The sequence below is a fragment of the Cyprinodon variegatus genome, unplaced genomic scaffold, assembly GCF_000732505.1.
Source record: "Cyprinodon variegatus isolate N-32 unplaced genomic scaffold, C_variegatus-1.0 Scaffold36, whole genome shotgun sequence".
Lineage (NCBI taxonomy): Eukaryota > Metazoa > Chordata > Actinopteri > Cyprinodontiformes > Cyprinodontidae > Cyprinodon > Cyprinodon variegatus.
This window is the reverse complement of record NW_015150489.1, coordinates 1,529,530-1,540,857: the sequence shown is the minus strand read 5'-3', so window position 1 is coordinate 1,540,857 and position 11,328 is coordinate 1,529,530. Positions and strand designations below refer to the sequence as shown.

General features: G+C 35.3%; 1 protein-coding gene across 1 annotated transcript in view; it reads right to left on the bottom strand.

The window, feature by feature from the left end:
- Positions 1-2,734: 2,734 nt before the first annotated feature.
- The window catches only part of pdlim4 (PDZ and LIM domain 4), a 56,645-nt gene continuing 48,051 nt past the window's right edge, over positions 2,735-11,328 (bottom strand). The window contains exons 6-7 of the mRNA XM_015405060.1: positions 8,658-8,796; positions 2,735-5,572 (exon numbers count right to left, since the gene is read on the bottom strand). Coding sequence (XP_015260546.1) covers positions 5,368-5,572; positions 8,658-8,796 — 344 coding nt within the window. The 3' untranslated portion in view covers positions 2,735-5,367. The remainder of the gene's footprint in view (positions 5,573-8,657; positions 8,797-11,328) is intronic.

Below are 11,328 nucleotides of genomic sequence, written 5' to 3'. Positions count from 1 at the left end.
TGGGATCAGCTTCATAGTCATGTTAGGCCGCTTCAATGATTTTATTTATTTTGTTGAGGCTAATTGTAAACACACAGCCTGCCAGATGTATAAAGGGCAATATTATTGCCACTACTGTTAATACATAGTAGAAATTTTACACATTCAGTAATAAAATGTCACAGGGGATGGTATGGGGGGATGATCATTTAAGAAGCGGGATGATTTTTAGGATTTTTTAAGAAGGGGGAAGCAACCCCCCACACCCCGGTACTGCCTACTGCCGCTATGAAGAGCTAGTTTTTCTTAACTAGCAAATGTATCATAACATCTTGACTTGTTGCATGGATCTTTTTTTAGCATTTTTCTCCCATGTATTTTGTGATTTTGTATCTCAGCTCAATTTTTGAGTTTGCTGTCAATTCATGGATTTATATGTTTTTTGCACCTTAGTTATTGTATGAAGGAGACCCCTTGGCAAATTCAGAATACAACAAATAATCAATTTCTGGGTTCTATAAAATAATTTAACCACCCAGGTTAGTGCTAGATTTAAAAGATCACTCTAACTCTATATATATATATATATATATATATATATATATATATAGTTTGTTCTTACAGGTTAGCTAATAGATTTTAAGTAATTAATCTAAAAAAATGACCAAGAGGTCACAAAAAAACTTATTATTCTGCCATTAGTTTGTGATTTAAAACTTACCTTCACCTAGCATTGCATTAGCACATATTTTGAAAGACACAAGCAAGTCCAAGTCTAGAACAAAGAAAATATCTTTATGAGTGACTCTGTTATGGTTCTCCCCTTTTGGACTTCTTTTTGAATTTTCTGTTATTTATATCATTCTGTTTTGTTGGTCATTGCTTTCTTTTCAATTTTGTGTTCTACTTAAGCTGGGTTGTATTTCTTGAGTTACTCTCTGTTGCCCCCTTGTGCCAGTCTCCTTTCCCCTAGCTCCCTTCTAGTTAATTCTATCCACACCTGCTCCAAATCAGCCCATTTTTGTCCTGTCCCCCATATATACACCTCCTCTGCAGTTTATCATTGCTGGCTTCTTGTTGTTACTTTGCCCCCCATATGTGGGTTCACCCGACATCTCCTAGTTTTTGGTTTCCTGGATTTTGGCTCGTGGATTTTGTTTCTGTTGCCTTTTTGATTTTATTAAACCCGCACCAACCTCCACTCAACCTGACTGACTCAGAGGAAGGCTGAGCTTAAATTTACCTGAAATGCTACAGGTTTATCCAACACACCATAAAGTTTCTCCACAGACATGTAAAAAAACTTATGTCCACTTTAGACTAAAGTTTGATGAGAAAGTTGGTGCTGCCAAGAGCAAACTGTTTTTAGGTTTTGAAAGAAAAAAAAACACTAAAAAAAAAAGAAGGACCAGTGTGTTTTTAATAGCTGTTTTCCTTGATAAAGAAAATGATAATCAAAAATCTTTTTTTTTTTTTTTTTGTATTTGCTCAGGTTATTTTTGTCCATTGTTGAGTCAAATGATATGGAAATATTCCATATTCCATAATATGGAATATTTTAGAGAGACAAAATCAGGCAAAAGCAGAAATCAGAAAGTGGGCTAAGGAAAGAACAAGCATTTATCCGGGTTGTATATTTTTGTTGACTATCTGCACTTAATCTGTGGTATAAACCTGAAGGACTGAAAAGGGGCAGATTATCACACTTCTTTTCTGTTTTTCTTTCTCTTCACAAGCAGTATCAGATTGTCCAAAGAGTCATGGTACCTGCAGCAAGTAGAGGATTTTTCTCTCTGATCATGATGTTGGAATTCTTATTGAAAGACACGTGTGGGAAACTCTGTGTACTTGATTTAAAAAAAAAAAGAAAAAAAAAAGGAGTCACTATTTTTTTGCTGCAAGACAAAAAAAAGTATGTTTCAAAGAAACATATTGTACTGTGCAATAAATAGGTCATAATGGCGACATTATTAGTAAATATATACATCTAACTCTCACTGTGTTCATGTTGGAGGATTGAAGCAAAGTTTAGATTCATATTAAGTTTTTTTAATTAAGAGAATCACGTATGGATTTAATCATTGCTGGGTCACAATGAACTCTTTGCAATTTGATTGAATAAACTTGTTAAATAAAGTTAACTGAATAAAGTAATTGGATTGGATGTTACTGTATCTGAACTGGAGCCCGGTTCAGTGTTTTTTATTTTTTTATTTATTTGGTTCTACATGGGGGGGGAAAAATGGAACTGATGAGATACATTCAATCAGTTTTTTTTGGTTCGGTTATCATTTTGTTTTTCCTGTCTAATTTGACTGATTTGTTCATATTTTCCTAATTTTTAGCTACTTTGTATTTGCACCTTGAATAGGAATTTAAAAATATGGTTAAATTTGCTTTAGTGATTCGTTTCAAGACTTCACAGTTAAATGTACTGGATGAATATCATAACCAGACATTCTTTCTTAACTTTATAAAAAAGATTATTTTAAACATGATCATATATATACAGCCTCTGTGCAAGTCTGAGAAATTGTAATACATGACACAAATTCTGCAGTCTTTACACTGCAAGATATGCAGATTAAAAATATGAAACGTCTCAAAATGAAATGTATAAGTAAGACAAATGGAAGGGACTTGTGTTTTGGAGATTTTCTGTTAGGTAATCATGTAGACAGGTCCAGAAAAAATGTGAATTAACACGTGATGGCTTTGCAGATTTTGTTTTATTTAAAACCAAGAAAAAAAAAAAAAAAAAAGAGTAAATGGAAAACAAACTTCTGTGTTGGCAGGACAATAAGTTAAATACAAGAGGAAAAAAAATAGTTTTTTTTTTTAAAGAAAAATCTTAAATGCCAAAGCTTTGTGAGTGACAAGTATACCGTGTTAAAGCAATTCCCAACAAAAAATATATACATGACCAGAGACAGGTGTGGTAATGTTAAAGGTTTTCACATAATTTAAAGATTTCAAGCAAAAAAGCTAAAATAAATGAGTAACTACAACAAAAGGCACTCTTTACTTTAGATTTGAAAACTAGTGATGTTAAAAAACTGTTTGAAATGAAGGAAATCACTCTTGTCCACCCAGTTCACTTCACTTTGCAAAAAAGGAATACACTCATGGTCATAAAATGACATTCTTTTTTTTTCTTCTTCTAAGAAAGGAAGTTAGATGTCATCTAACTCGTTTCTGGTCTCTCATCCCCTCTTGACACTTTGTCCTTTCTCCCTAAAGGAAATGTCGAAACATATTTCATTCGCTTTATGACCCTGGCTCTAATCAGAGTCATGAATTCACAGTAAGATGGAGACAAAAAAAGATGCTTGCTTCCAACTTCTGTCAATTTTTTCTCTTCCAAGTAGATGCTGTTCCGAGAAAAACCGAAACGGAGGGTATTACTCCCACATGTTGTAGGCAGTGAACTCCCCGTTTACAAGTTTTAAGTTTGATCTAAAGCCGTTTTTCCATGGCTTTGTCTCTGGACACAAATGCACAAAGCCATATTAAAAGCTGTCAGGAGAAGTAGAGGGGATACTTGTGTCAGCCCGAGGAGGCTTTAAAAATACCCAGGGAACTCTTGTTTTTATGAAAAGGAATGCTTCACAGCGATAACTGAAATTCCTCTCCCAGTCAGGTGCAAAGGAAAGAAAACATCCTCAGAATAACCTTTATAATCTGCTCCAAATGGCCCGTCTCCAGGCTCTGGGACAGAGAGTTCATTTGTCATAAAACTCAGGTTTTTTATCATTTTCATGTTACTTGTTAAACTTGCTTGAAAACTAAGTAGTAATTGTTATTTATCAAAGTTTTGAACAGGTAATCTTCTGCACATACGGTTATTTTACGGCGCCCTTGGCAATATTGGCAACTACATTTGCCATGTGCCAAAATTAATTCTGACCTACACTATATTCAAAACAACAATTGAAAGTTTTAAAGGTGCATAGTCACGCTATATGCCCAGACAAAACAAAACAATTGATCATAAAATAAGGCTAAATACACCAAGCGACTGTCTTAATAGTGTTAAGTCCTTTTTGAGCCTAAATGGAATTCCAGCACCGGGCTTTATGAACAGACATAAACAGACATGTACGGCATCTGCAGACAGAGCAAAGGAGCTATCAGAATGCAGCTACTTAATAAAGCTGTAAAGCAACAGCTGCCTAAAGTTAAAGAGCAAATATTAACCAAAAAACAATTAATCTACAGCAACTCATTAGTTCTAGTGATTCCTCCCCAGAGCCACTTATCAGAACACCAAGAAAAAACAAGATTCTTGTTCCTAACAAACAAACAAAAATAGGAAAAGAATCAAAGTAGGAACAGATCAATATATCTACTTGTGATGTTTGTTTCATGTCTATTTATGTACTATTACAATGAGGAAAAACAGACAAACAAACTGTGACTGCTGGCGTATACATTTCAAAAAGTCATGCGTGACCATGCACCTTTAAGACAACTGCAAAACGAGGCTGGACTAGGTCCAATATTTAATTTGACACCAAACTCCCTGTTACCAAAGATTCTGGTGTTGCAGTGAAAATAATTTATTTTTTTACTAGAGGTGAAAATAACTGTAGGGCCGAGTAGTTCTTCTTGTATACAAAGGTGTTTACTACAAGATACATTCCTTTAAATCTGCTTACAAAGCTTCTGAATGACATTTGATAGTAAATTTCATGTGAGAGCTGTGGAAAAGTGAGCTAATATGAGAAAAATAGCCTTAACTGCAAAACTGAAAAGTCTAAAAATAGAACTGCCAGTAAGTTAGAAGCAGCATGAGTAAAATATTTACCTGTAGCAGTGATAAATGACAATTTAAGCCCTTCAACCAACATTTGAACTACAGACACCTGCGAACTGCATTGGAGTGTAAACTGCAGATTATAAAAGAACAAGAAACAAAATAGTTTTTGAATTCTCCTTTTCTTCTTTTTGCAATGTGTACTTGAGAATTTTCTAAATTACAGAATGTCAGGCTACTGAACTGATTGTTATCAGACTGTGCACATGAATACTGTTCTCCGAGTATGAGCAAAACTTATTCAGCTGTTTCTCTTGAATTAGGTTCAAACACAATAGATTAATGATAGCAGTTTTCAGGAGAATGTTTTTTGGAAATTCATCAGTTCCAGGCCTCAACCTGTCTACATATTTTACTATGCAAAGCATTTATCAAACCTGTCAGTGTGAGAGTACTGATCTGGGATCATTAAAGTTTAACACAACTCTCCGGACCAAAGAAGGCAAAACTGATCCAACATCAGCAGTCCTACTGGACAGAGCCTGATCAGTGCTGGCTAGGATGCTCAGTAGCCTAATTCTACTATGTTCTGTTTCCCATTACTGATGCAAACGAAAGCCAGTCTCTTCATCTTAGACCAGCTCCACCTTGGAGTTGGGGTACACGGCCACAACATCGTAGCCCTCAGGTGGCTGGACTCGAGCCTTGGCGTGGGTCTCACAATACAGATTGTCCTCGATAAAGAAGTAGCCTCTCTGTTTTAGGTTGATGCTGCAGTCATCACAAATGAAGCAGTCTGGATGGTAGAGTTTGTCCCGGGCCTTTACAATGGTGCCACTGCGTAAAAGTCACAGGAAACAAAGTGGGTTAGCTTTCCTTCTTTCTTTCTAGAAAAGTTACGTAGTGGCTCTACTATACTTTCCCTTTCAAAAAAGACATAAAGCCAAAAGCCGCTTATATACTATATTGCAGCACACAGTTTGTAAGGTTACAGTATTTAAAGCCTGAATCATAAATATGAATATTTAAAGTGGAGAGGCCAGGTCTTTAAAAAAATTCAGGAAAATCCTACCTTTTAACAAAAAATTTAAATGCAAACTTCCTTTGTTTACAATTCAGGTTTAAAGCGTATTAACCAAGCACTGCAAAGGTGCCCAACATTGTTGAACAGCTGTTTCGTCACTTCAGTAAAAGTTTGCTACATCAGATCTGTTTCTATCTTCTGTGCCGTGCATCAATTCTTTTTTGCAAAAGCCAAAACCACCTTAATTGAGCGCAGAAAATTTTTTATGAATATAAGGGAGTTTAATCAAATTTTGCCGCTTCCATCAAGCTTATCTGATGTGATACTTCTAAATGTGAATTAGAAAAATCTGATAGAAACACATCTTGTGAGATTTTCTGGTTGTTGTTGTTTTGCACATGTGCCATTAATCTTTAGTATTATTGACATAAGCTAAACAGTTTGACCACAAGACAGAAGTGGTTTCTTCTTAAAAAAAACATTTCCACTCGTTAAAAATCTATAAACATCTTGTTTTTTTTTTGTTTTTTTGTTGTTGTTTTTTGTGAAACAAAATGCATTCAGAAATGTTTTCAAAAGGTATGTTTGGATAATTCGCAAAAAGTATGCCATGTCAACTGTGACACGCTGTAGTGATGCCATAATGCTCTCATATAACTTCTCCTTAAGACGGAATTTACCTCTATATTAAGGTGGATATTTTCTGCTATAGAGCAAAAAGTCAATAAGGATTTAATTTATCACGGTGAGTCTGGCCATAAGTAAAAAATAAAAAATATGGACTTACTAAGAGAAGGACGTCGAAGTCCAGAACCAAATGTGAGACAAGATCTGAGACAAAGACTTCTATTGAATAAGACTGAATGCATGGGGGAAATCAAAAGGTGGTTTGAAAAAGTATTCATTTAAAGTTTTGCACACTTATGCATAATTTTGTGTCTCTTTTTGATTAAATTAGACAGGAATAAATCTTACTTCACATTTGCAAAGTTTTCAAATGATTCATCATGTTTATTTTTTTTGGGGCGTGTGCTATTCAGAGCCACTGTGTCTATGGGTGTGTGCTTATTATGTTTTGATTATCATGTTCTTAAGCTCAAAATAAAGAAATGTTGGGTTTCCACCACCTACAGCCTCCTTGAGTCACAGCTACACTTTTTTTTTTAAACTTTTAGAGTTTCAAAGGGACTGCAGTAAAAAAAAAAAAAAAACACGAAAATGCATGGGAGTGGTACATTCAATTGTGAACAAAGCACTCAGATATATTTGGAGTCGCTCACGGAGTTGGTATCATAGCAGGGACTATGTATTTTGACTTTAAAAGGTAATAAGTTTTGATAAACTGACACAGCTGTTTATTCAACCAATATCTATTCAAATGAGCCATAATGTCTTCTTTTACAGCCACCTAAACCCTGTGCACATTTGGATATATATCTACCCAAATGTTATATCAGGGAAGTTCTCAAAGGATGCTTTAGTGCATTCAAAGGCAAAAATAACTTTTCTATCATTGCTTGAGCATCGCAGCTTGGATCTAAGGATGGCAATAAATCTAACTTGACCAAACTCCAGGTGCAGGTTAAAAAGCTGCTATTTTTTTGTCCAAGAAAAACACTAACTCCTTTTAGGCATTAAACTCATAACATTACATTTCTGTGTACAGTTTCCTGCCAAAGCAACTTGATAAAAAGAGATGCAATCCAGCACTGCAATATGTGCAACTGGTCTACACCTAAACAATGGTGTCAAGTATAAATAATAAAGACTTTCAAAATCTAAATTGTTGTAACAATTAACTTTAAAGTTTATTTAATGAACAACAGCAACTTAACAGCACCTGCTGAGTTGCAAAAAAGTAGTGAAGCAAAAACTGTGATAAAAAAGTATAAGACATCATCACAATATAATTGTCTTTTACTTGAGATGCACTTCTGTAGAGGTTAAAAGTTTAAATCAAGATTATGAGGGAATCACTAGGTTAGGAAAGAGCATACATTTTGAGGTCACAGAAAGTCTACCTACATCTGTGCTTTTGCGGGAGCACACTGGCCAAATCACTTGTGACACACACTTTACAAAACTATGTTAATATAGCATTCCATAAAAACTGCATTACGCACTTACTTTTAGATGTAGATATACCATGTTTTCAGATATGCAAAGATAAGATACATTGTGATAGCAGTTTAATGTTTTACTTTCTGGACTGCAGTGTGTTTTCCTTAAACACAATTAAACCACACATGGCTGGCTGTATGAACCCTTGTCACAAAGCTCTATACATGCTGGCTGTAAAGTGCTCCGAGGTCATAACAGGATTTCTGTTCTGGCAAACCCCCACAATGTTTTCTTGTCAACCAGTAATATAAGCTCATGACATCATCGCCTACCTGTGGCAGCTTTTTATTGGGGTGGGGGTGGGTTTGGGGGTTTCTCCCTTTGCTTATCCTTTGGAAAACAGACTGTGTCTCTGTGTGTTGGTTTATAAATGTACATAGAAGCATGCGGCTATGTGGTATCGGGTGCATGGGAAAGGGTGTGGAGTTTGGCTTTGATTAATCATTAAAATACGTCTTCTGAGAAATGATGGCCTGTTGGTGCAGGTTGACTGGTGTGAGTTAACCTCACGGATTCCAGCCAGAGTAAAACCTTGACTCACCTAGCATGGTTTGGGTCTTAAAACTTTATGACCACAGGGGACGTGACAAAACAGGCAGAAGATATACGATTTCCAGATGCAGCTTAAGTGTTTCCACAGTCAACACTTATATCTAAAATAACAATATAATATGCAGCATGGTTTTTCTCTCAGTTGAGTCTTTGAAATGAGGAGTTTGAGACAATATTTATCATTTTTTTACCCTATCTTTGTACTATATCTTGTAAAATACTTACACAATGCCATTACAGCAGCGTGTGCATTGGGGCAGCTTCTGCAGACCAGTCGTTGGAGGGGGAATTGGGCTTCCTAGTTTTGGTATCGGAGACCTGACTGGAGACCTTAAGCTTCTCATCCTTTCTGTTGGTGACAAACCTGTTGGCAAGAAAACAATAAATAAAACTTTACTTTCAACCAACAATTTTCAGAGGTCTGGGATCTTGCAAGATCTATAAACATCAACAATTTCATTGTATTTACCCTAAACAGGTTTGGTTTCTTAATGAGAATTACTGTTGAATACATTAAGTTTATCAATAAAGGGAAAGGTGATCATAACTTCAATAAAATAAGTTTCTTTTTATGGTTTAGCTGGAGGTAAAATTCATTTATTTTCTGTTGAACACCTAAAAATGCTGAATATTAATTCTGTATAAAGCAGAAAATGTTCCCCCTTTTTTTTTTTCCTCATACTGTCAGGTAATATATATTTTTGAGCATTAAATAATTGCTGTTAGAATAACAAGGTACAGGTATATTTGTAGAACGTTGCTACAAATAATGTTTACCATTGCAAGATGCACATGTTTCCATGTAAAGTTGATGTGTTTGCAGGAACAGAAACTTACTCAGACTCAGACATACTTTAATAATCCCAGAGGGAAATTACTTTTGTTACACGTTCCAGATATGCAAACATAAATATATACATATATAGCTCTACGTATATACATATATATAAAACGTGCATCTTGCAATGGTAAACACAGAAATAATGGTAAACATTATTTGTAGCAACGTTCTACAAACATACCTGTAAATTCAATAATTTACATTTTATATAAAACTTATAAACTTATAAAGCTATGATATGAATCCATTCTTCATATAGTATGCTCTGATAGATAGCTTGAAATATAACAAGTCAAATGCATAATAATATGTTTCCATTGCGCAACAACCCTACTATTAGTTTTTGTGAAACCCATAATTGTCCTTATACAGTGCTAACTACACTGAACACTAGCAGATGTCCTCACAAGCACACCAGCCATAGTTTCAAATCAATACCACACATACGGTCTAAATAATAAAAAAAGTGTATTAAACTCCCCACTTGTCTTTACCTTCTTATGGACTTTATTGTTGTATTTATTGTACTATGAACTTTAGAAACTACAGGAACTAATGCAAGTTTAGGCACAGCACAAGGCTCTTTTTGCCAACAGAATAAAATGAAAGTGTTGAAATACTTTATCCCCTCTTTCTTCTAAACCTTACATCACTGTCTCAAATTTCCCTTTTCTTCCTTTCGATGCTTTATTCTCCCCATGGCTTCCCTGTGTACTCTATTCAAGTTTCCACTGTGCCACTTCCTGGTACAAATTAATCACTCAATGTGTCAAAATTGACAGATAAAGGTAAAAATATCCCAATGTACAGAATTCAAGATTAATGCGAAAACATTAATCTTCCTGGCAAGAGCAAATGGAGACAGCTTCTTCACATCTTAAACTTCAAATTAAAATCTCATTACAATCTATTTCAGCAATGACGCAAAAGTGATAGGGGTTGATGATCGTGCTGTTGGTAGAGACAGGTTCCCACAGATGCCATGTGTTATGACGAGCCGTCGGCTTAGATCATCGGGTGTTTAGTTATGCCTTCTTAAACGGTATGAAAGCAACTGGATGTCAAATCTACTTCAGTAGTTGAAGGTGCAGTAAGGCAGATCAGAGGAGTTCATGCCCAAACTGGAATCTGACCCCTCTTTACTGATGATGTGCCAGCACAGGATTTTCAGGCCGGCAGAGCCGCTATAGGACAACCACTAACCACTGTTTAATTACCCTGCATCTGGAACCAGGCTGAGAGCACCTTCTATCCCTCAGTAATAAAAGACATGTGCTTATGCTGTATTAACAACTGACATTAGTCATTCTATGTGGTTTTAATATCTATACTACGTAATTTGTAATGGAAAAAGAAGCTCCATAATTCTAGTGTGACTTTCTACCAATTAGGCTGACTAATAAATGGTTTCCAACCACAGTGAAGTGTAGAAAGCACAATGAATGAGGGCTTGTCTAGTCTTGCTTGAGTTATCACTTTTCAAATGTAGCAACTGCATACAGTAGTCCAGTTACAGTCCATTTCATAATGCAAAACAACATTATCTGACCTACTTTGCCTGCAACATTGCACTTTCCAGTGCAAACAGAACCTTTTATACCCATGAGACCCATCCAATTTAGTCTTAATACAGAAGCTGGTACAGCTTGGTCACTCATTTGAGCAACATCAACCACAAGTAGACAGCCATAGTGTTTTTTATCAGATATAATTTTGATCGATTGATTGACTTTATTGATCTCACAGTGGAGAGAGTTACTCGTTACATCGGCTCAAATAGTCAAAGATGAAGAATGTGCCAAAGGAAGAAAAAGGTGCATGAAAAATATAAAGTATATACAGTGGGTCCACATTTGACAGATTTTTTTTTTTTCATAGTAGGATCATTACACTGAGTTATTGCAAATGGTTTTTACATGGGTATTTATATAGATGGATATTTTTATATATATATATATATATATATATATATATATATCCACTCGGTGTCAAATATAGAGAAATAGGTTATTGCTCAGGGTATCAAATAGTAAATTGCACATTATACATTGCACA